Here is a 27,329-nt window from a genome sequence, read left to right as displayed (position 1 = left end):
ATGGCTATATGGATGTGATATATGTTTTGTTCCTTTGTTCCTTTTCGTACTCCCCTATGGTATCAACAGAACATCAAAAGCAGACCATTAAACTTGGAATACTACAAAAACTGACTATAAAGCATAAGCACTTTGGCCTTGTCTGAGTGTATTAGTATCAAAAAACAAAAGACAGACACCTTTGAATTATTGGTTAATTTTTGCATGACCCACAAAATCAAGTGTGCCAGCTGACAAGTACAATAGGTTTCTTAAAAAACAAACACACACAAAAAAGTCAACAAGACAAGAATATGAATATGAATGCACATAACAAATTGAAATTCACAGAAAAACTTGGCAGCTATTCTGTTCAAGAGAAGAAAAGTCTGAAACCATGATGAGATTTGTAACACATAAATCCCAGATGCCACAGCATGATCAACATTAAAGGTAGGAACTTCGGATGAGAAACACACACAAGTGAAGAAAAAAGTGATTCTGCATACTATTTTAAAATTCTTTAATAAATGTAACCTATGAACTACTTTTACAATTGCAACTTGAATACTAATAAGACAACAGGAAGATTACTGTGTATAACAATAGAAATTGAAGAAAACAATACTGATTATGATACGTTGTTCTCCAACACAAACAGAAGAGATTTGATATGCATGGCTACAGGATCTCTAAATGCAGGAACTCTAAGTATGTTAGAGCCAAGACTAATGTTAGACAATAAGCCTTGAAAAAAACAGAATGCACTGCAACCATGATAAATACAAAATCAATTTTCACAAATGTTATGAAAAAAAGAAGCTTGTTTGCCTCCATGGATTTTGCATACATTATCAGCATTGAGGGTCTCATTTTCCCAAGTATTCTTCCATCTACCACCAGCTGCAACAGAAACTGATTTCTAATAATCACTTTATTTCTGGCAAATCCCTGGCAGGAATTTTTCAGCTGCAGTTTGTGTGAGTTGTAGCAATAATGAAAGCATCTGTTCAACCATGAAAGACTTCAAAAGTCTCATTTTTCCTGTTTAGCCCATGGCTATTTGGTTCCAGCATCAGATGCATGTTTCATAGACCCACCAGAAATCTTGTCTTTCCACAGAGACATACAGTCACTTTGATGAATCAAATATACATCTTCAAGTCAAAAAGTAAAAACGTATACTATAACAATTAGGAATTGCTGTTAATTATCAGATTAATTTAACCCAGCATTAAAAAATACTTTGGTTTAACAATTATTCTAGAAGAAAAAAAAATCCTTAGATTTGCAAAACAAATTCTTACTAGATTGTAGAACACTGTCAGAAAGTTAGAGAAAATCAGATAGAACTCTCCATTGTAAAACTAGGCCATTTGTGTACTATTATGATTAGGCACAGAGCCCAGTATTTTAAACTTGAAGTCATTATGTAGTACAATCCTGTGAAAGCATGCCAAATCCATCCATCTGCTTCCAATTTTAATCACAGTTAATATTTCTCTTTCATTCTAATTTTATTATAAAATGATGTCACTTATCAGGGAGATAAATGCAATGTTACCGTATTTAAGATGCAGCACTACTCTTCAGTGTTAACCTGGTTACAGCCCTCTCAAGCAGTGAATAAATGGCTGTAGAAGTTACTAAGAATAGTCTATGTAGAACAAAAATCTGTTAAAATTTCATCAAAGACGAAGAAAATATGTTTGGTTTTTTTTTTAACAAAATGAGGGAAAGGAAAAAAAAAAGCATCAGAGTTGGTGGATGTAGTACTTATTGATGGCATCATAAATATTTGACAGAAGATGGAAGCTAGCCTTAGGGAACGTTATGTCCAAAAGCAGTCAACACTGCTTTCTCTGAGACACAAAAAGCATGTCATTTACATCACTAAATTCACATATAATCACAGTTTTGATTATAAATATTTTATCTTAAAATTCTGTAATAAGTAGAATTCTGAACAATAACAACACTTCCCTGAAAACTGAAACACTCAAGTATGTAATCTGATGTTTCAGTTGCATCATTCTAGAATTCATCAAACACCAGAAAGATCATTTTTAGAGATAAACTAAGAAAATTGTCATTTTCAACAGTAATTTTTACACAGATATACATATAAGCAAGCACAGATACATGTAACTGTAATTATATGGGTATACATAAAAATATTCTAGTAAACAAGAGTTGATTGATGTTTTAATAGTATCATATATTTAAACAGTCATTATTCAAACATACTGAAATATATTTATAGTATTAAATTTCATCATAGAACACTATTCAAACAATTATGTCTCTTTAAAGACAGTCCTGAATTTTCTCTGACTTTACATCTTTCAGAGCCAACAGCACACCATCTAACAAAGAATGGCAGATATTTAGGGCTGTTGTAGCACTTATACTACAACTTGTAAATCCAGTGAATTTGAAAATGTTAAAGAAATTAAGCCTACCGTGAGTGGGTGTTTTTTCTCTTCTCCGCACCCCTGCAGCTCTGCTTCTCTCATATTCAGAGCCTACAGGGTGGCCTTCACCTTCAATTAACGTGTAGTATTTACCACTTTCATGCTCAAGAAAATAATTTGGAGACTCAGAGCCTTTCATTGCAGATTTTCCAAATTTGCTGATGTCATCACAAGACATTATGCCAATTTCATCCCTAAAAACAGTAAACCAGAAGATCATGAGGAAATAAACCATTTCATGAAAAACCTAAAGCATACCAACTATCTATCATAAGCTCTATAAATGACAAGTGAGTGGTAATTGAATTGCTGTGTGTGAGAGCTTTCATACAAGTGACACAATTCAATTTCAACAAATGTAAATTAATAAAATCATTAGATTCCGTTCTAACTGCAATATAAACATAACTAACCAAGAGTTTTCTTGCATTTGAAAGGGAGAATCAGTAATTGTTGCAATATGAGGTGACAAGGATTCCCCTTGAAGAAATGCATGCTTTCAAATAAGCTGCTAGTCACATGAGTAAATAAGACTAAGGGATGAAAAACTTCTTTAAATGCTTTTCTACTTGAGAAAACCAGCTTTTGCTCAACTTGTATCTACCCAAATCAAAGTTAAAAGTGTCTCAAAAAAATGATATGCTGTCTAAGGTATTTCCAGTTCATAATTTCACTAAATATCTAGATGATTTTTTTTCCCACTTTTACTAATCTAGTGAAATTAAATTGTAAAACTTTATTTTTCAAGAGCTCAGATTCATTAGGAGTTAAATACCTGGGGCCATAAAGTCCTGACATTGGAGAAAGAATGTAAACATCCTGCAGTGCTGAGTTTTCCATTTTGGAGGACATGCCCATTGTACTTGTTGGTGTTGTGGAGCTGCTTGTTGGGCTGGTTGGAATTACAGGCTGCCAATAAAAACAACAAAAACCAACAAAAAAAAATCAGAAATACATGAATAATAAATTAATGTTTTCTATGATTCAAGCAACATTAAGCCAACATCACACCTTCATTTTGAATTAGCCATTTTTAGATTAATGACGATTCTTACAAAAAGATGCCCATGGAAACACTGCTTCAGCAAAATGTTCAATGCTGTTTATAAAATAATAAAAGACCATTAAAGAAATCAATTTAAAATGTATCTCATGGAAAAATCTGAGATTCAAAATCAAACTATGATTTTTAACCAAAACAAAAAAATCAGTCGAGGAGAAAATGACATACACTATTAAAATACCTTATATTAGACTAGCTGAAATCTGGAAACCTTTCAGTGAATGAAAGCACTCAGAATAATAATATTGGTTTCTACAGATTTATTCTCAACAATTGCTTATTATTTTTCACTGAAATCATAGCTGTGATGTATGTATCACGAAGATAAAAAATAGGTTCTATACTGTCTACTGTCAATCTAAGCAGTAAATGTGCACACCATATATATTTAAAGTATTATTAAAATTTGAGGATTTTTTAGGATTTTAATTTTTTTAAATTTTTAGACTTTTTTACCCAAACATCATATGGGTGTCTGAGTCAATGGATGTAAGGACTACTAAATAAATATTCAATGCAAAAACATATTCACAAAATCTTTTTCAGTCAATCTGCAGTCTGATATTTTCATTCAAGAAATAGGAATTATTTTATGTAGTATTATTAATCAGATAATGTATATGAAAAATTCAAATACAAAATTGTGCTTAAATAGTCACAACTAGTTTTCTACCATGAAAACTACTAAGACTAATGGTAATACTTTTTCTTTCTTCCAGAGATAAACATTGAAAATATATTTATGTCATTCAATAAGCATAAGCTGTTTTAAATAGCAGTAAAGAATAGTCTTCCATGAGAAAATCAGCCTGCGTATGGGTCCAAATCATTGTCTTCTCTGCTTATTGTTAATTCTCTCTTATTTAATCAAATGTCTGGCTTTATCTTTCATTCCCAAAATACAAATAATTACAAAGTACTGCCAAAGACAAGCATCGTTCGTGGCTACCTTTCCCATTCCTTGTCTGGAGATTATAGACTATTGCAATCTGCACTGTTAGCTACTGCATTTAGTTTACCATCACTATTTCAGAGTTATGACATGGCAGTAGTAGTAAAGACACTAAACAGCAAACATTCTAGTAATCCCTCAACTTACCTGCAGCTGGATACCTTGTTTTATATTATCACCATCAGAGACTCACAAGAAGAAAAGGCATAAAAGGCATTTCAGACTCAGAAAAGAAACTACCTGTACAAGTCTCTTGAGAGTAATTCCCAGAAAATTAGAACTTTCCTGTTCACTTTAACATTTTGTTTAGGGTGTTCTGTTTTTTGTTTGTTTGTTTTTAACAATTCTGAACACTATCTGTTTCCTCTTTCTTTGGCAGCAAGAAAAGCAAATTCTGTTTTTTTCCTCATGCAGTTTGTTTCCAAGGACACTAATGAATTGTACTGTGCTCTGAATTTTTTTCAACGGACTAAACTAGGTCATTTTAATAATAGCAAATATCATCACAGCCAGGGCTATCAATTAAAAAGACGTCCTCAACTTTTTAAATTTTCCATCTCAGGTCTAGATAAAATTCTTAAAATTATTTCGCTGACTCTGAGCATGTGTGCAAATGATTGCTTGACATAATGTATAAGTAACTTGCATGCAAAAAAAGTCCCAAGAAAAACATGTTTTGATTATAAAGAACTTCTGAAAGTAACTCACCAGGTAACTGCTAGCTATTCATAATTTCTAACAAGAACAGCTCATTATAAGTAGGATAATTAAGTAATGCTTAAATACCAGAATGAAAATGAAATACAAATTTGACCCTCATCAGAAATAAACAATTGCTTGCCAAATGGAAAAATTCAAACTGTTTTGGAAACAAATACATTGCTATGACTTTGAGTGTGTTTTGCAAATATTGGGAATAATTATTTACAGTATCTGTTTCAAAGTGCTGATCAAAACAATAAACACATGGCCACAGTGCATCCTGCAAAAAAAAAAAAAAAAAGCAGGACAAGATCCAGAAAGCTGGTGAAGCCCAGTCATACAGCAACAAGAGGCTCGAACATGGACATCCCTTACCTTTTGAGGGGATTTGATGATTAAGGATGGGGCACTGAGTCTCTGCTTTCTCCCTTGAAGGAATAAACTCAATCCCCAGAATTCCCCTGATGGGTGAATTCACAGAAAACACACAGGCGTCCCTCTTCTATATGGATTGCCTGTGGTAAGGGAAAATTGGGCTTTGTAACTGTATCACCCTATGAATTCCTATAGCGTGTCATTTTTGTCAGAACAGATTCATTCATGCCAGCAGTATGGATAACTAATTGCTTGTTGGACAAGCTGCTATTCAGAAAGGTGGGCTGTTCAACAGTAAGATGCTACTCCTCGTAAGTACGAAACAAAAGTCTTAATACTGCTGCTACACCAGTACTTCTCATGTACTGGTAAATCAGCATGGCTATGCTGTGAAACAGCGAGTACATTCTCAGCATGTTCATGTCTTGTGGATTTATGCATTTTTGATAGTTGAAATATACAGCTTTTTTGATTTCCACATTCATCTAAGCAGATGTTATTTCCCTTCTTTTGCTCTATAAGTTTCTGTTCTCATGATGTTACAGAATTTATCTGCTGTATAGATTTTATTATGTATTTTTTATCTATTTAAGAACTGAAATTAGCTACTTAACTAGCATTATTTGGAAGATATTTATTAAGTCTCAGCGCATGGCATGCATTTTCTAATATGTAAGAATTGTTAGAAAACTGTCAGTGTAGAAAAGCTTTATTACTCATATCACCAACTGGAAGATTCTATAGCTCAAGCAAAATATTAAAGTTTAATGTTCTGGGTCAAGTACATGTAACAGGAAGGATGATTCTCATTAGAAAATTTCTAGGAATAAAAAAAAATATACAATAAAGCCTTGAACTGAATGAAATGGCTGCCATGCTCACTTTTTTATTAAAAAACAAAACAAGAAACACAAACAAACAGAACTCTATCTGTCATTGCAGACAAAAGAACCACTGAGAGGAAGGGTAACCAAAGAATTTAAAAAAGAAAACAGTTTTTGCATTGACTCATAATGCCAAATAGAGACAAAATAAGAAAAAATGGTATGACAGATGTTTCACTGAAAGATAACCGAAGCAGAACTTTTGTCTATTTTGAAGTCTACTGTATGAAGGGAAACTATACAGCTAAGAAATAGTACAGTTAGATGGAAAAAAAATTACGCCCATTCACAGATTCTGTATCACTAATGATTCATAAATTAACTTCTTGTTATTTTTTTTAACATAAGTATTGTGAAAAAAATTCAAACCTATATGTTCGTTAAGCAGTCATAGAAAAGATGACTTTAAAAAATTCCAGAGTATCAGATAACAAATGTTTTTTCAAACCTCTGAATTTCAAGTTCTTAAATCCTACCTCTGAAATTCTGTTGTGCATTTTTATAAGAATTATATCTTACATTTTAGCATTTTACAAAACAATTCATCACCTTTTTGAATCACACACATACTTCATGTAGCTATATACAGGAGTGACTGTATGATTTCTTTTAAATAAATTTATTTGACAACTCCTCTAATTCTTCTAAAGAAATATATACATAAATTTTATTAATATTTTAATTTAATTAATAAACAATAATAATTATTATATAAAAATTGATAAATGATAAATATTTTAATTTAATTAATTTTACATATGTGTGTGTTTCATGTGATTATGAAACATAATCACATATAAGCCATCAAAGACTATGCCAAGTCTGTGACTTCAGAAAAAGGATTGTCACTTTCTAGGTAACTGCCTAATTCCTTTAGGATCCTGCTTTCTGGTAGTTGGTGAAGACAAGGGAAGGAAGGAAATTTTTGGCTCTGTTTCATGAAAGATTTGGGTTCACTTTATTCAAAGTATCTTTATTTCCTTTCTTCCCTCTTCAGCCAGTAAAGAAGAAAGGAAAACATAGAGGAAAAACAGGCAACTACTAGTGAAAGAAATTTTTTTAGCCAAAATCTGATCTGAAATTTGCTATTTAAACATCAAAATACTATGTTAGGATGGAAGAATGTTCTGCATATACATGCATTGCAGGCTGTATAATGCTACCCTTTTTTTCCCTGTGACTGTCTGACATTTGCTGGATCATTTACAGTCCTGATCTACTTTAACTCAGACTTTATTTTGTACACTGTCACATGGCCAGACATTCCATATCCTACATTCATGTAGCTAGTTACTTTTAACTGAAGTATAAAACCTTGTCTCTGCTGACCGTATTCCCCTTATTTTTGAAAGCCTGTCAGATAGCTTCTTGATGCTCCAAGATAAATTTAATCCAGAAGCAGGAGAAAGCAGGAGAAAAACAAACAAATAAAACCAGAAGCCTCCCTACCAAATGAATGAATTAAAAGAATCTGGAGAGTCTAACAAGTGCCAAAGTCAAACAAAGGCAAGGACATCCTGCAGCCACGAACAGAGAGAGGGAAGTGAGATCATTGTTTTTCAGCAGCATCAAGCTGTTAGGTCAGCTGTCCAGGAAACCCAAGATTTAGTATCATCTTGAAATTAATTATGCTAGTTCCAAGTCGTTAACGACAACAGTAATTACACTAGATCTAGGTGAGAAACTGGCAAAACCAAAAACTGCATTTGGAATTGTTTCTAGGTCCTAACACTTGAGATCATTTCTGTGGACTGAAGACTAAAGAAGACTACATGATGTTAAAGATCTTAAAGATTTTCAACATCTTATTACAAAGTCTACCGGTAAGAAATAACCCTGGGAATGTTTCTTTTGTTTCCTGAGATGATTCATATATGTATTGAAATCTCTCATCATTATTCTCTGATATGGAAGAACATCCTAGTCGAATGATAGTGGGTATCCATTATACCAACCCTTTGTTCTTCAGGGGCTCTTGAGTTCCGAGTCATCAGAAGAGGACACAGAAAGTGAAAAAGTTGACAATTCTACAGAAGAGTTGGGTGCACTTTAATATATCTGACTACCATGACAAAGGGCGATAACTTTTGTGGAAAATACCATGTTGTACACACAGCAAATATTAGTTTCACACTGATGTAGCTTCCTGAATTTGTGATACCGGTGAATTGCAATTCTTTAACTTAGCAACATAAAAAGGTTCTCTATGGAAGCAGTATTAAAATGCCTTTCATTGTCTCTGGAGACTTCATGTGAAATTCACAGACTGACACACAATCATATTGCGAGAGAAGGTCGTTAAACCTTCGCCCTTATGGCGGGAAAATCTGAGGGGATTTCTGTCTCCTCTGAGGGTCACAATGTCCCTTTCCTCTCCCTCAGTCAAGGTAGTCATAGGGAAAGGAAAGGTGGCATGAAACAAAATGTCAGCATTCCTGAGCTGCAAAGGTTGCACAAATTGCTTACATGAAGTAGCTGTATAGAATGTAGGTGCTTTGAAGCATGAAAGATCCAATAAAAGGCAGCTGGGAAAAAAATTTGAAAGCACAGGTCTGAAGGGTTTGCTTTGTTTCATTCATGTAGAAGTGATTTAGAAACACAATGTATCATGTGCACCAAGCAAACAACTCTGTTTGCTTGTCAATGTTAAAAAATACATAAACTTACTACAGAATATTATACATCATTAAAGAATGCAAGTTTTTGAGTTAATAACTGTTCATATTTGACTTCTGTTTTTTTTTAAAATTATGTTTCTACAAGATGTTGATTTTTTTTTCAATCTATATTAATTTCAAGAAATATATATGCAAAAATATCAGAGGATTCATTAGCATTGCTACCAGAAACAAACTGATGGGAAACGTAGACTGCAAGGACACTTTTCCTGACACACAAGAGGACTCTGCCATTCTTGTTTAAAACCAGCTACTCTTCTTAGACTGTGAAGAAATGAAAACAGAGAGAGGCAATTGCTAGCCAGAGCACATTACTCACTCTTTGGCTGCCTAGCTTCTCAGTAATATTATCTGTAAATGAACTCCTGTTGTTCCCAACTTGAGGAAGAAAATGAGGAAAACAATCTCATTGACACATATAGTATTGCCACACAGACCTAGCACCTTACTTCAAAGGAAGTGGGAATCCTTTTTAAAAGAGGATTTTGTTTCTTCATTGGAAAGAATGGTTCTAGATACTTTCCCTTCAATAGTGTGAAGGATTTACCACGGCACCAGAGCTGCAACAGCCTTCTTACCTGAAGTGCAAGAGGTTTCCATCTGACGTTCTTCAAAAGGGCAGGAGCAGAAACCAGAGTATTCTGAGGACGTTTTTTCAAGGTTAAAATCACACCATTTGGGTCTTCCCGCAATGCATTTACCAGGTTCTTTAACTGCCAGCCAACCTATGAAAAAAAAAATTCCATAACTGAGTTTTGAAAGCTTTCCATTTAGCTTTAGATGTGAAGGAAGGCTTCGATAGCTGAAATGGTCTATTACTTCCTGCTCTGCAAACACAAACAGTTTCTATAAAGTATATCTGGTTACTACTGTTGGACTGAAATGACGCTGGTGAAGTTGGGTGATTTCTGCTTTTTTTTTTTAAGGCTGATTTCTCAATAAAATAACGTGTAAGTGAACACCACCTCCCTTTTAATAATTCGTAAGGTCACTGTATATTTTAAATCAAGATTGCAAGCAGAACTGATATTTCAAAAATAGTTAGGATGTGACAACTGCCAGAAAAGATTTCAGAAAATGATTTTTCAAACATTAACATTAATTTTCAAAATTAATACACTTCGGAGAGAAAGACAGCAAAACTCATATTATATATGTTCTGTTGACTGGGTAACCATTCCATGTATAGTTTGCTCAAGAACAGACACAATATTAGTGCATTCAGGGGTATCATTAATGCAAAACAGGGCAGAGAGAGAGAGGAAGGAAGAAGAGGAGATAGCTATTTTACAGCAGAGGGACATGGTGATGAGTCAACTGACAAAAACCACTGGTTTCCTTCCAAAATTTACTTGTTCCACTTCTTCCACTTTGTTCCACAAAAGAAATTTTATTTTATTTCCAGCAAGCATCAGGAAAAAAAAAAAAAAAACAACTTTAAATACATACAATATTTCAATGTGACCATTCTAGGCAAATGCAGAGAGTTTTTTTCATGACTTTCAATACAAAAAACTTTGCATTCTCTGTTAGATGAGGACTAGCAGTTCTGGAATAATTTGTCGGGATCCTTAGTTGAAGCCCTCACTGTGGGGGAGGTAGACATGCTACGTTTTATCAACATATATAACAGCTTTTAGATCCTACCTGAAAATAAATTATCATTTACTTGATTCATCCACACAGAGATAGACGAATAATTCAAGTTACTATAAAGGGGAAACATAGATATAAAAAAGAACATCACTAAAACTGAAAATATTTTATATGTGCCTCTCATAAAAAGGTTATTTATATACATTTATTGATCTTCTTGATTATTTGAATATGAAATTATATAACCATGAAATGGTTGTACATGAAAAAAAATAACTGATTCATATGGGATTTTTTTTTAATGTTTTACAATAGCCTATCATCCTGAATGGGTAGAGAAGTTTTGAATAATATAAAAGAGTACATATCTATGCTTATGCTAAAACTAGTCTTACATTTACATGCTGATGATCAAGTTTTTCTCAGCTGTGCAGGCACATGAGAAAAAAAATATGCACCAAAATGCTCAAATTTATGAATTCAGAACAGAAAGTGAAATTCATCAAAATTCACATTTTTAAAAATTAAACCAGTAAAAAATTAAACCCTTCTTAGAGATAGTTACATATTTTGTTACTTAAATACTGGTTTAAATATGAGAACAAATTTGGTTCCATGAATTCTATGTCTTCTAACATTCGCATTTTTGTCAATACTCTTCTGACCCTGCCTAGATAATCAGATGTCCCACAAGTTTTGAGCTTAACTTTACAAGTACACGCAAACATTCAGTGCCATTATATTTGCTATATTTGCTATAATTTTTGACTAAGCTTAACTGATAAGTTCACTTTAACAGTTTTACCATCATTGCTTTATGATCAATAAAAATAATAAAAGTAGTATTAAAAAAAATCAAGTATTCAAAATCAGTGCAGTCTACAGATATAATTATACTACATCAAATATGATTTATAATTACTTTCTTTTAGAGGAAGGCAGTAACTGATTATACATGAAGTTGGAGAGAAAATCATAAAAGCAATCATGAAGAGATCTCAGTTCAAATCCTCCTACAAGAGCCTAAGAGAAGACAAGCTAGAACTCTATTGTTTTTGTCTGATCTCAACAGTGGCCTGAAGCCAGGATCCCAAAAGTGAACACTTGTCTTGGAAAGAATTGCAATATGTGTCATAGTTCTAAAAAGGATATTAATAGCCTTTTAAAGTTCTATTTTTATTGTTGCTGGAAAATATCCTAAAAATGCATTGGTCAAAGGAAAGAAAAAAATGAAAGTAATTTTAAAGAGGCCACAAATGAAAACAAATACATAAACTTCCATTCCATACAAACTAGATTACAAAATGACCGCATATATGTATTTTTTACTTAGTTATAGAATTGAAAGTGAAATATTTTTTATTTTTATAGACGGCTGTAACTTTCAGTATGTTGTAACCATTAGAATTCCATGAGCTCCTTTTAGATAAGAATGATAAATAATTAAGTTAATGATAAATTATTCCAATGATAATCTTAATGACAAAACCATTAAATACAAAGATCTATTAAAGAACAGTCTGCAATCATTACTACTAGGCTATGATAAAATGCTCTTAGGAATTTGGACATGTTATTATTAATTGTATTACTAAAAATATCTTTGAGAAAATAGAAGTCATTACAGAGGATTAAAAATTCTTTGTTGAAAACCAGTCCTTCAGACAGAGTATGACATTTATTCTTAAACATTCTTTAATAGCAATTATCAACCTCTAACTGTGGTGAGATGTGGTCAGCAAAAGGGTATTTTGGTCCTTTAAGTTTTTAACCATTCAGTTAATCAGATTCTACAATATGGGTTAAGACATTTCACTCAGTACTGGAAGTTAAACTTAAGATTAACGAACAAAGAAGAAAAAAAGACTAGCATGATGCTTTTTTTTTTCCTGAATAAATGAAATTGGAGCAATTAGAACACCCACCACATGTAAATCAACAAATTCAGCACATTATTATGCTCTATTTGTATGACATGGTAAAGCTCTAGTCACAGTGCAGTTCTCTACTACACATACTTACATAATGTAATACAATGTCCTATTTCTATGCATGTGCTCTCATGGTAAACCAGGCCTACAAAGTAGAGTGTGGAAAGTCCCATATGCCTGTGGTCCAGTCCAATACATACATTAACTTAATGTAAATGAAAATGGTAGCAGGCAGGCAGAAAATTAATTTCTTTTTTTGTGATTTATTTTTAGGATTCTTCAATTAATATTTTTTATTGACTTGTACTTCTGCAGTGTGAAAAATTGGTTCTAGAGAAAAAATTTTGCACTACTGTTGTTTGTTTTAAAGTATTAATTTTGTCAACGGAAGTACAAGAAATATATTTAGTGGAAACTGGAATATACTGTAAATTTAAAACAACAGTTCAAAAATATCAGTCTTTATGATACTAAATTTCATTATCACGAGTCTAATGACATAAACATACACAATGCTGTAGTAATTTTGTGTATCTAAAGCTGATAATTTTACTACAGTTAGAACTGCGTGGGTAGTATATTGAGAAAAACAGCTCAATCATTAACCTACATTCAACCAGTTTGTTTTCTAGTTTGTCTGCAATAACTTCTTTAGAGTCTCCCAGTAGTGACTTTGCTCCTCCACAGTGCATTTGTGCATGAGTAAGCCTATGCATCTATTAAAAGGAACCGAAGAAACAACTGGACTGTTGAACACAGTGATGCTTATCAGGGGATTCCAGTTAAAGCGACAAGATTGAGACTCTAAACACACTGAAAACTCACGAGGAATACAAAAATACATAATGCATCTCACAGAAAGAAGGTAGATTAAACCTTTATCCATTTGTGAGTTGTGTGTATTGATGGTATAATTTGACAAGCTGCATAGTTTAACTAAAAGGGAATTTAAGACCTGCCTTGCTATGCATTTGATCAGGAAGCCAATTGTACAGAATAACATTTATGAAATATTTAGAACATATGACACCACTATTTAGAACACTGCTCACCACCTGCAAACAAGTAATTTTGTTTTGACTCCAGTAGGACCTAACCCCTACATGAACCAGGACAGATGTTTCCCCTCAAGGCTCTTTGAATACATAAGCAAACCCATCTGGATATTTACTTGAATCTTAGCAGCGTGACCTTTCTTCATATTTTCATTAAAAATAAATATGTAAATAAATAAAAAGACAGCGTAAACTCAATTTTTTGTTAAGGAAAAAGGACATCTTTTTGTATTTTAAATATATAATTCACTTTGCCTTACAATATTGCTTGGGCTAGGGGACTAATCAAGGGAAGCAGTTTCATTAATATGGATATCAGAAATTATTATTAGGCTGCTAGATCATGAGACTACTTTTTGTCACTAAATGGAAGCTCTTCATAAACACTGGTGGCTGGTTTGCTCTCCTCATTTATTTCTTAACTGTAACGAACAGTAATTGATGGTGGAATTATAAACATTCTTCCTTTATCTTACAGAGTGATTTCATTAACTAACAGAGAAACAATGAAAGGCAGAATTCTTAGAGTGATATGTGGACATTTCTTTATAAACCAGATGACTTATTCTGGGGGTAGAAATAGCAAATCAAACACAAATAGAACAAACTGGTGCTACATGTACAGACATATCTCCACCCACAGTGAACTTCCATTAACACTCCAATTTACAATTCAATACACATACATCTGCAATATTAATTCAGTAATTATTTTAACATCAATAAGGTAGTGCTGAAATTTACCAAACTGTTGCATCTTAAAAAAAAAAAAAACAACAAAACTGTTGGATCTTAATTTTGTTCCTCCTCATATAAAATATCAGGATTTGTGTGAAAGAGATTCAGAATGCAATCTATAGCAATAGGAATTTGGGCATTATACATCCAAACAGTGTTCATGTTGTTCTTGCTATTATCAAAGTATGCTCATTGACAGACAATGAGCAGTGCGAAAGGGCAAAAGGGCATTAGGTTGCTGATCATGTATTTATGTAGCATCGTTCACTCCAGAGAACAACCTTATCAAGGATGAAAATGTATCAACGTTACAAAATAATAACAGCTATTTAGAGATAACGTACCAAACTCCAGCAGCAAACACAACAAAGCAAAGGTGTTGGAATAGAAAGAGCCTTTCCAGCTACTACATCCATTTGTTTCCTGTTCTATGTAGTTGTAGGCAACTATAACTTAGTCATTTTTATCAGTTTCTCAATCACCATCCTCAGAAGATCTCTTTCAGATTTTACCACACATCTACTTATAGTTGTTTATACGAATGTACGCTCTTCTACATCATAATTTTTTGCCTTAAACTGTTCCTTTCCTTTCCTGGCCTGTATAACCTCTACATGTTAAGACAGAGGAGTTCTATTTTCTCTCAGACCTAGCTGGCTGGGTTAACCAAATTAAAGTCCTTAAAAATTTTAAATTAGAGAATCCCTTCATCTGAGACAGACAATACATTTTCTTTGCCTCCATTACATTTTTAAATGTTCATATGTAAATTCACCTTTGATGACTGCAAATGACCTGAACAGTATTTCAGACAAGATATTACCAATGTCAAGACAATGGCATTAAAACTCTATTTCCCCTGGAAACGTGTTCCTGATTAATTCCGAGTTCATCTTTGCCATTTTCAGTCACATCACCTCCGTGGCGATGAGTCGATTTGGGATTAATTACTACATTCTGACTTCTGGATTCTCGCCAGCTGCTCCTGAGTAACATTTAGCTTTCAACATGAGTTACTAAAAGCATTATTATTGCTCTCTGTCCTATTAAATGACCTTCAAATTCTAATCTTCAAAAGAAGTTGTCAGTTTTCTGAAAATTCGGTTTTCCCTAGTTAATCTAATACTTTAGCGTACAAAAGTGTATCAAATATTTTACAGATGGTCAGATAGTTAGATCAGTATCTGAATCTGTAAGATTTCTGTCATCTGAGAAATGATGAAAAGTAGAACATTAATCATTTATTCTTCATAAATGTATATTGTATTTCACCTAACATGCCCTTTTCTACATGTCTTTAGTTATCTTTTCTCTGTTAATCCTTCCATAGCATTTGCTAATAAGTTTTCCTCTTTACATTTCCACAACATAAGAAGTTATTCCAAAGCAGAAAATACATTAAAAACCTGTGCTCAGGAACTTGCAATTGAAGTGTCGTTGTCTTTAGCAAACTTAGATGCAGATTATTTGGCCTTAATTATCAACTTTGCTTCCATTCTAAATAGGTATACATTTATGTATCTTTTATGACTGGCTTTCTAATTGTCCTACATTTTATATTGTTCATGTTAAGGAAAATGCAAAGAAATTAGTATTTCTTGGTATTAATTTTATCCTGTTTTCACTGCATGACAGTCCTAATCTTCTGACTGAAGAATCAGTTACCATCTATAAAAAAAAACTTTACGGAAAGTTAAGACAAAATGAAATATACCTTCTTTTATTTCAGCTAAGCAGCAGAATAGATAAATTTCAAGCAACTTAAGGTGCAATTATAATTTTTATAAACAAATAAAAGTACAGTGACATATAAATGACTTATGTTTAATTTTATTAAAGAAGGAAAATAGAAATTCTCAAGATAATGGCAGAATTAGTGCCTGTTACTACTGACAAGATAAAAAAGAGTTAATGTATTTTAGAATACGTAATTTATTTTTTCAAGTTTCTTGTGCTGTTTTATTAAAATCTTATAAGCAAGAAGGATAAGCAGAAAAGCAAATAAGGAAATTGGATAATGATTAAGTGATCTTAACAGCTAGTGGTGAGTCGACTGATTTAATTAATTTCTTGCCTAAAGTACTATTATTTTTTCTTTGATCTTCATAACTGTATAATAGTGTTCTTTGGTTAGAGAAAATTCCACGTGGTAAATCTTTTATTTCTTACTCAACTGTTGCATTACATAACTTGTAAGCAGTTTTACTTTGATACTTCCTGAACTTGTTTCATTAAATTTTCATCCACAGTGAAAAACCATTTGAAAAGTAAAGTAAGTTGCATTATTTTGTTAATGTGGTTAATATATTTGTTAATATAACTGATTTCAGGAAAAAAGTGAATTAATGTACCTACCTTTAGCAATCAGATATTCCTCTCTTAATTCAGATAAGCTCTATATAAAATGATTATATAAATTTTAAGTCACAAGAATTTTTTTGAGGACATACAGCCAAAATATTCCAGTCACACCAATCCCAAAATACTTAACTCCACACATGCAGCAATTCAATGGACTGACATTGTCAGCATGCTTAATCCTCTGCTATAGCTTTACAACCCCAGAGAAATGCTTCCAGGATTAGAAGTGCTGTTATCTGTGCTGACTCCACTGGAATGTAGGGACAGTATAACTATTTTCCACTCTACATCCTGAACCTATTTAAAAGCTTCTCTCTCAGTTTCGAAATGGTTAGTGATTCCTTTCTACAAATGGACCCTCGATGGAAAAAGACGAATTTAAATTGAAATTACAGTTTTTATTTTATAGGGAATAAATCCAGGTGTTCTTTTCATTTTATTTTTGCCTGTGAATGAAAAAAAAAAATGAACAGTAGGTTTTAAAAAAATGGCAAACAGCAAGTTAGTAGTGGTTACAGTAAAATAGTCTCATTTGTACTATTTTAGCAGAGGTGTATTGCGTGTCTATGAATGTTTTTCCTGTAGAGCAGTAACTCAGTGTTAAATATGCAAAGTATTACAGCTGGGATTTTAAACAAAGTGAGCAATGCATTATGATGAAAAATTGAAAGTGCTCAAATTATTTAGGTTACTAAAAAAAAAAAAAGGTGAAGATGTAATTTGATTATATCCTGAGAATATCTACATGAGAAATGGGATCTCCAGTAAAATAGATATAAATGTATCAAGACCAAAGGAATGGAAGTATAATACAAATAAAATGACACCCCACTTGGCAGTGAGAATAATTAACTACTGGAACAACTCATTACAGGTTATGTGAACGTCACTGGATGTTGTGAAAAATCAAATTATCCTGGTGAATGCACAAATATGAATTTATCCAGGAAATACTTTGACCTTGTTTAGTCAGAATTAGATGAGATTATGCCAATATTCAGTTACAGGATAAGAACCTATTCAAAGAAATCTCTACTTTCTCTAATCAGGAAAGTATTTTCACTAATGGTAATATAAAATGAGTATATCTACTCAGAATGATTTTTTTAAAAAACAGGATTCATACTTGACAGAGTAGCACAGCATTAAAGAAATTTCCATCTTACAATGATTTAAGTACAGTCCCCATGGAAATGATATCGGAGACTGTGGATGTCATTGGATACGTATATTTGAAATTATATTCTAAGAATCTTGAAAACTCTAAAAACCCAGGAAATATTTAAGATCTTAATGTAAAATGAGCCTCTTCAAAGGGCAGTGCTAAATGCTTCACATAATATAAACTGAACACTGACACATTAGAGAGACATTTCTCTTCTTTCAGCTTGGTAATAAGGTAAAAGGAAAACAGGAATCATCATAACTGGTTATAAATCAATACAAAGTGTTGCTGGATTTTTATTTTAGAGGGAATGAAGATACAACATTTGAATTAAAAAGTTAGTAAGTATTGAGTAAGTGTTTTGGGAAACAGAAAAAAAAAGAAAAAGGGGAAAAGAAATATTTAGTCTCCACTGTGTAGAAATCATTCTTGCAGGTTAGTTAATGATAATTTCTGCCTTTTTTAAAGTGCAAGCAATGATTATACTTCAAAAAGCAAGAAGACTGGTCTTCTTTGGCAAAGTTTGCTAGTAAGAGTTATTATACTCTCAGCAGTGGGAATAGGCAAAACCTGCAGGGCAGAACCTCCAGAGTACTTACCACAGTTTGATGATTGACTTGAATCACCTCATCACCAGCATGGATTTTCTTACACTGGTCAGCAGGAGACTAAGAACAGGAGATAACAATTAACTTTATATTTGGGGTGGAGGAGCATGAGGGAAGAGCATGAATGAAAACCATGAATGGGGAAAGAGGCAAGAAAGCTCTGCCCAGAGAAGCAGTATTATCAAATAACAATACTTTATTATATTTATTAAAAAATGTCTCTGTAAAGAACAATATTTTTTTTTTTTCTGTAACAGATGGCAATTAAGTGATGAAGTAATCTCAAATCCTACTTCCTAAGGTGATGGGCCTTATGGCCTTCCTGATGGGTGAAAGGCCTACTTCCTACGGCCTTTCTGACTGTTTGAACTACTTTAGCTTCTTTACCTCTCGGAGCAGAGTATCAGGCCATGAGCTGTTACAATCTTGCTGGGAGTTCACTGGGTGAATTTACATCACACAGCAATAAATCTATTATGTCAACAAATACTGAACTATGGCACATCCAGAGACAGGGCTGAGAAAAACATACACATAGCAGAAAAACAGGCCTAGTACAGACTTTTATAGAACAGGTTTTCTGCTTAAGTTCACTGCAAATACTTGGCAAATATGCTACAGCTCCATCACTTTCAAAACATTACTAGATTAACCATATGAACACAAAATGGTAATTACAAATGGATAAAGTCTTTGACAGTCTAGCTCTTCAGTATATATAATATTATTCCACTCCCATAATTTCAGATCTGACTTGAAAAACTTCCTTACACTAAATATAGCTTCCTCTGATTGTATTAAAATAGATTAAATTTCACTGTTCTGCAAGCCACATGAACATGGTCAACAGCATGCCAATATACACAACAGAAGAAGAGATCTACCTGCACTAAAGGTGACTTGAAGAGGCTTATAAACTTGACCTCACTGCCTACCAGCCAAAACTTCCAGAAAATTGGCAACAGCTGTTCTGTTGGGCAGTATACTCCAACCACAAATCACAGCTATCATTTCTATCCATTATGTGAATGAATTTTATAAATAAATAGAAGTAATAAGGGCAACAGGAAACAACATAACAAAAACCCAAACAGCCACTAGATAGAAAATGACTACAATTGCTTCTAAACAAAATACTAGCAATTATGTTTTAATCTTGATAGGTAGGCAAGCATCACACAGGTGCTTGCTCACTGCACTTCCTCAGCAGAATAGGGAGAAAATACAATTAAAAAGCGCAGAGCAGGGAGATCACTGACCAGTTACCACTATGGGAAAGCTTTCTTAAACATGTAAGTAAAGAGGCACAGCTCAGCTATGGCCAGTGACTTTTGGCTCATATCTGACAGAGCAGCTTCCAGGCTCTTCTCACAGGACTGCCCTGCAACCCCTACTGCCAAAACTGTGTCACATAAACACAGTTCAGAGACAATCTACAAGGAGCTCAAACACTGTCCAGTAGTGACCACCTGCTGACTAATCAGTAGATTTTGCAGTCTACACAATTGCTAGGAAGTGGTAGGAAACATCGTTAATTATTCAGTAAGTAATAAATAACAACCAAAGTAGGGCAAATAGCCAATATTTGACACTGATACAAAGTGTTATGGGTACTATTCCAAGCAGAGCTTTCACCTCCAGCCTTCTCCTTGCTTATCATTCTGGCCTCCCTTCATGAGCTGCTGCTAACCACTCACCTGCTTGATCTCTGCTTGTTCTTTCACAGGGGTTTCTCTATCTTGTGTAGCAAGAGTCCAGCCCTTCAGCTAAACTGCCTGGCCATTACAGCCTGCTATCATCTCCTGACATCTCAGTCACACCAAAATAAAAAGGATTTTGCCTAAGTATTTTCTAGCCAGAAACTGCCTGGCTTCAGCATCAATTTATCTTTTTAGTGAAAGCACAGAATTTTGGCAGACTGCTCTTGATACAGAGCTACACTTCTAACAGAAAGATAATCTATTTCCATGCCTAAAATTCAATGGAAACACAAATTTGATTCCTTTAACCTGTGAAAGAAAGGTAAGCAGGAAATGGAAGCAAACATCACTATTCATAATGCATTTAATTTCAGTTGACATTAGTTGAAAAAGCAGAGGCCTTTTTTTTTTTTTAAGCTCCTTTCCTGACTTTGACAAGGCTGAGCTAATTATTATCTTTTAAAATTAAACACTGGTTCTGAGGTCAATTATCCCTTCAAAAGGAATGAAAAATCAATTTGCTGAAATGCCAGAAATTAAATGTCTTTGAAGCTGGTTTAACTGCACATGTGATTACACTGTAAGAAAAACAAAAGAAAAAGAAAACAACCAAACAACTTCTTAGTGCTCTCTTATCATAAAGACCTTACACAGACAAGACAAAAAAATGTTAGGGTTTTAATGGCTGATTAATTTCTTATCTCCTCCCACGAATTTCAGTTATAAATATATGTTTTTCCACAAACTGATTCATATTTCTATGTAAATTATTTAAAATTACAACAAACAACTATATTATTTATAGCATGTGTTATTCATTCTATGGGTGCAACATAATCAAGAGGGTTTGTTCACCAGTTTCAGGAATCGATATATAATTTTTATGTCTCTATTTACAAATACTTAAGACTTCTAAATGCTATCAATGGTGTTAGTATAAGTAAACAAATTTTAATTTACATTTCATTTATCATAAATTATGATAAATAAATAATCAGGCTTTCCCTGGATCTCTAATATCTCAAAAAATGAGTGACAAAAACCATATTGATTTATACAAAATGAAGAAAACAAAATATCAATATTACACAGTATGTGCTACTTTGGACCCACATGGCTACCTGCACAATGCAAATTTCATCTTCCTTGGTGTTAGCATTGCTTAGTTTCAATATCAGTTTTATGAAATTTCAGTTTCTAATTTATTCACTTTTATTTATGGATATAAATGAATTTATTCACTTTTAAACAGATCCAAGTCTGAATAAAATCTCTGTGACTAAAACATGGACTACATGGAAAACAGAAGGGGTGGGTGTGATTATGAAGCCTGTCATAAAAATTATATTGCAGAAGTTGAAGTAAAATTATTTTTTCAAATTTGTAATTATGAATTGCAAGTTAAGTAACAAGAAACTACTTCACAGATACAGTGAGTAGCATGAAAAGAATAACAGTCATGCTGATTTATGTGCTGCAATATGCTTATCACTGACAGCAATGTTTTGACCAGAACCAGTGTGCACAGAAGTTCAATATTTTTGTCTTTTATAATTAGTTACTTCATCACAGGTATTTTTCTACATCTATATTTTCAAATTTTTAAGATGGTGACATAATATGTGCAAAATAAATAAATAAATAAAACACTATTGATAAGAAGTGCCTTGCTTTACAGCAAGTTTTGATATAAAAAAATACACTGCAGGTATACAGAAGATACTTGCATGCACAACAGATGTTCTTTTAGGCTAAGCAAGCTTACATTTTCAGTTGTTCCTGTGATTACATGCAGCCCATCATATGTTGATTTGATATACATCCCCTGAAAAGAGGCAAAAAGATAATTAATACTTGTAAGAAACAAATACCGTTTGCATGATAATACAGTATGTATGTCTGTTTCAGTTTAAAAATGGTAACATTTCAGATGTCTGGAATAAATCATGTGTGAATAACATCTGCAGTTAAACACATATGTATCATTGCCTGTTACATACAGTATGCATTTTAAGTTTGAAAGAAGTTTTGGGATAGAATTCAGCTCCAAGCCCAAGCCTTAGCATGAAAGCTTGATACAGTTCAGTGTTTGAAATATTTAACATAACCTCTCTTTATTACTAGTGCCATAAAAGAAGTATCAAAACTCAAACAATGAACACAAATAGTCTTTAAAATTATATGCCCTCCTTTCAGAGAGTTACTGGTTCAATAAGAAGGAAACAATCTAACTTAGAAAATACATGAGCCACTGCTCACATTGCCAATTTATGTAGAAAAAATGAGCATGGTGAGCTAACAGGAGTTTTGTAATTAGTCCAGCAAGAATTCTGCTTCAAGGAGGTGATTGATGGGATACAGAGAGACAACCTAAGTAGGTATCTATCTATCCATACACGCATGCACACACACGTACACAGAGCCTTAAATGTCAGTGAGACTGAACTGCTTGCATTCTTACCTATCATGAGTAAGGTCGTAGCTTCACATCTCTCTGTATTTTCTGGTTATACATCAAATTTTGAAATCTAATTAATCTAATTGATACACTGTACTGCTGATTCATTATCCTTTCAATAATTCTCCATCACCTTGCACTGTCAAAATGCAAGAGCCTCCAGCAAATGAGAAAGAACATTTTGTTCAGCAATTGATTTCAAGATTCCCGAAACTTAATGAAGATCTGCAGGCTAGCTGTTAACCTACAAAAATAAATAGTAAAACTCCAGAAAGGCAAGATTATCTTGGTCTCTACAACTACATGAATTGTAAGGCTGCAGAGCAGTCAGAGCCAAACTCTTTTTGAAAGAGATGGAAGCATGAGAAATAAGTTGGAACTTGGCAGAAAAACAATTTTTTTTTCTTTTTTCTTTTTTTCTTTTTTCTTTTTTTGAAACCTTGAGGGTGACGCAACACTGGAACCGGTTGCCTGGAGAGGCTGTGGAATAGCTGACCTTGGGGATGATCAAAACTTGACTGGATGAAACTCTGAGAAACCTGCTCCAACAGAATCTGTTGTGACCTTTCATTATTGCTTCTACCTTAATATTAACTAATCCATTTTCAGATAAGTTAAAGAAAAAACTGGTCATACAGCTTAACTTTACTGCTTATGAATTGCCAGTTTAGATAATGCTCACTGTGACTACTTGTTCTCTTAAAACACTGCCTTATTATTAACTTTTGTGTTTATTAATTTTATAAGGTCATTTCATTAGATCATGCAGTTAGTGTTTTTATTTCATTTCACAAACATGCATGCAGCTTCTCTTTGCTTTAAGAGCTGACAAATCAGACTGTATTAACATGCCTACTATTACAGTTCAGAGGAGACTTAAGTGATGTTGAAAGTTACTTCAAAATGTAATAGGGAAGACATGGAGAGACTTTCAGTATTTGCCACAGTATCTTTCTAATGTGCAAAGTATTTTGTCAAGCAAACAGCCACTGACCTATCAGAAAAGAGTGTCTTCTAGGGAATGCTTCAGATGAGATTATTTTTAAATAAAGAAGACTGAAAAAGACATTTTAGAATAATAAAAAGGACTATTGAGCTCATAATAACATGTACAGAAATTTAGAAAATATTATCAATGAAGGTTCATTTTCATATGAAACACAACCCTTTTGTGAAAATGCTTTAAAGATACAGTACTTATTTAAACCTGGAAATTAATTCAGCTTATATGTAAGCTTATGCCATGTCTATAGGAAGTCAGGTTCATTTGCTGAAATGAAGTTTTGCAAGTAAAAACTCACAATTAATACAACTGAATTTTATTTTAGATAACTGAATTCTTATACAAGTCTGAGCGATCTGTTTACAACAGATATTTCACAAAAAGTAACAAACACTCCTTTTCCAGGTGCCAACAGTGTTCAAAGCTGAAGCTACAGATCTCAGTATCTCATAAAATCTTAGCTACGCTTATAATCAAGAGAGGTTGTGTTTTGTAATTAGTCCATAAAAGTAACAAGCCTCCTGAATAATCATACGGTAAGCACTTCCCACTGAGTCTCCAAAAAATAGATTTTTAGTGATTTTGCCCCAAATTGCTTTCTATATGAGATTCTTTCCTATAAAACTGAAATTGCAATATCTCTTTCACAAGTATGTTTTGAGGATAAATTAACTGATGTCTGTGAAGCATTCAGTAAGGCCACAACAAAAAGAAAGTCATTGGTAACTGAAGGGAACGCAGAACTTAGATGAAATGTGGTAAATAATACATCAAACCCTACACTGAATGATAAGGATAAAAATGGAACTCTGAATACTTTCCATTCAGTGAATAGCATTCATTTTTCTCTTGAATGGAGTAGAAATCCTGTGGAAAAAACTGCTATACAATCACGAGAAAGCCATTTGTAATTCATTACTCTGTTCTATATTTGATTCTGATTAATGTTTTACTGTTCACATGATTTTTCTTTTATTCCCATTTATAGTCCTTTTTCATATTTTTTTCCTATGCAGAACACGGTGTCAGCAAAATTGATTATAAAGAACTTTCCAACCTACCACGTTATAGCGCCTTCACAATTAGGCACAGAAAACTCAGTCATTCACAGTGATTTCGCTTCATCTACAAAAAATTTTAAACGGGCAAATTTGATTGCAATACTTATCTCATGTCCTCCATCAGCAGTACCCACTGACTGCAGTTGTGTTAGCTATAAAAGTACTGGCACACTGCAGATGGTGAAGTATGCACACCACAGCGCTTCCACCCAGTGATGGAGCCCAGCCTACTGCGTGGGCACAGCACAGGCTCTGTCTGCTTGGTGTTCCACTGGAGAAGAAGGCAGTATGGGGGAGACTACAGGCCGTGTGACAGGCCATGACAATACAGCCTCATTTTGGTAACCATGTCATAAAGGATGAAATCCAACCCTGAAACTTTATGATAAGTTTGCTTTGAGAGTATACTGTTCACATCCAAGAAGCTAGCTGAAATTTCTGGATAGAAGGGAAAGTTATACAGAGATCCAGATTGCAAGTGTGCAGGATTGTATCAGCCTTAAGGCAGGTCAAAAGCAACAGGGTTACAGTATATATACTAAACTAGCTGTGATACTGACTTGGCATCTCTTGGATATCCCTGAATTAACTCATCAATTGGACAAGAGAAGAATCTAAGCCAAAAATACAGAAGCTTTGGTAACTAGGGATGCAGCACAGCAAATAGTATCTGTCTGTCTTCAGGATTACACCTTGTAAAAGTGATTATAATGCCAAAAAGTTAAAATAAAAAGTATTTTATTATGCTGTAGTTTTTTTAAACTGTATCTATCCAAAACTAAATTGTGTCTAATCATACAAAAATTACTTATGGTATTAAAGCAGTCTCAAATCAGTATGTACCTCACTAATCATGCTCTTGTAACTTTGACAGAATTTGTACATGATGTTCATTGCTGTTCAGAATAGAATAAGGAGTAAGGTACTGAAATAATAGAACACATTTCAACTAACAGGAATCAAAACAAGCATTCAGTTACAAAGAAGAAACATCACACAATGTTAGTGACAATAGAACAGGTTTTAATTTGGCAATTTAGTAGAATGTTAAGTTCCCAAGCACTTTTCCTATTCCTCCCACAGCCTACTGATACCAGAATGACTGTGAACTGGGGAGCTAGGGAAAAGATACAGAAATCTTTACCTATCGACACATAAATCTCACAAAAATTTCTTGCCTAAGTGTAACAGTACAATAACACTAAGAAATGGTAGCAAAATAATTATTACACTGTGAAATCTGGGGAGAATTTTAATTGTATGACCAATCAATAATGTGAAGCGACTGGGATGTCCAGAAGACAGCTACCTGGCCTGCTCAGTGAACAACAGTTTATAAGGGATGTATTTTGTTTCTGGGATGATATTTATCAAAGTTTTATTTTAACCATACTGTAAGGGAGGTATTTAACTATTTTAATGCAAAACACAGGAACATACCTTCCACTAATCATTTTCAAAGCACATTAACTAATGACAATGAATGCTCAAATACTTACATGTGCAAATAAAGTTAACTATTTTAGTACACTTCAAAAGCTGTAATATGGTTATCAAAAGACTATTAACTATTTTTAAGCAGCTCATATGTTTACTAGTTGCACATCAAGCCCTAGATAAAATTGACAATAAAACTGACTACAATCCTTTCATTTGCATAAATGTTAATTAAACTACCTTCAGAAATCATATTCAGCTTACCAAAAGAAATTAAATAAATATAATAGTAGGATATGAATGAAAACACAGTTTGTTTTCTGGAACTTTATTTTTATAAAATAAAGATCCAAGGCTTGAACTCTAATATTTAAATTGCTTTGGTACTTACCAAACCTTCACTGGGCATAATGCTGGTAAGATGAACTACCTCTAGATGTGCTGACTGTGACACCAGAGAATCAGATGAGAGTGAAATGATGTGGTCACAAATTCCAGACAAGGTTTTACACTACAAAGAAAAATAAGACAAAGAAAAATATGATTTCTTGTATTTATTTGAAACTACTGGCAAAGTTCTTAAGTCTGAGAACAATCTGAGAATAAACATATCATTTATTTCTCCTGTAAAAACTAGAGGTTGCCAAGAACTGAAGTTGTGTTGCATAGGGAAGTTAAGAACAAGAGCTTAAGGTAACAGAAAATATCTGGGTCAATAAAATAAACATGCCTGTACAGTACTTCTGAACAAAAGGTAATACTGTGTACTGAGAACATCCATGCATCAAAAATACCCAAATGTATAAAAATGCTCAATGAACTTAATCTGATCTGTTATTATAAGATACCATAATAAATAACATGGAAATTTTATTTTATGAAGCATGTAAAATCCATTTGTGAATTGTGTGAATCCACAGACACCTTCAAAACAGGAACCATATTTCGAAAGTGGTGATGGTGACAAATTGAATCTATTAATGGAAGCCAAACTTTAAGTCTGTGGATTAGAATGGAGCTGATCTGGACTCTCAAAGAATCTTAATGTGTAAAGACCAAGTATTCCTTCAAAAAGAATATGCCCCAAAATATTTGAATCTAGTCTGAAG

General features: G+C 33.3%; 1 protein-coding gene across 2 annotated transcripts in view; it reads right to left on the bottom strand.

The window, feature by feature from the left end:
* Positions 1 to 27,329, bottom strand: part of LOC128076173 (connector enhancer of kinase suppressor of ras 2-like) — a 172,763-nt gene that overhangs the window by 56,505 nt on the left and 88,929 nt on the right. For both annotated transcript variants that reach the window (XM_052673561.1, XM_052673562.1), the window contains exons 6-11: positions 26,612 to 26,731; positions 22,027 to 22,086; positions 18,553 to 18,621; positions 9,686 to 9,832; positions 3,229 to 3,362; positions 2,442 to 2,647 (exon numbers count right to left, since the gene is read on the bottom strand). In XM_052673561.1, coding sequence (XP_052529521.1) covers positions 2,442 to 2,647; positions 3,229 to 3,362; positions 9,686 to 9,832; positions 18,553 to 18,621; positions 22,027 to 22,086; positions 26,612 to 26,731 — 736 coding nt within the window. The remainder of the gene's footprint in view (positions 1 to 2,441; positions 2,648 to 3,228; positions 3,363 to 9,685; positions 9,833 to 18,552; positions 18,622 to 22,026; positions 22,087 to 26,611; positions 26,732 to 27,329) is intronic.

The sequence above is a fragment of the Tympanuchus pallidicinctus genome, unplaced genomic scaffold (assembly GCF_026119805.1).
Source record: "Tympanuchus pallidicinctus isolate F22 unplaced genomic scaffold, pur_lepc_1.0 scaffold13, whole genome shotgun sequence".
Taxonomy (NCBI): Eukaryota; Metazoa; Chordata; class Aves; order Galliformes; family Phasianidae; genus Tympanuchus; species Tympanuchus pallidicinctus.
Note: the sequence above shows the minus strand (reverse complement) of the source record. Positions and strands in the feature narration are given on the sequence as shown.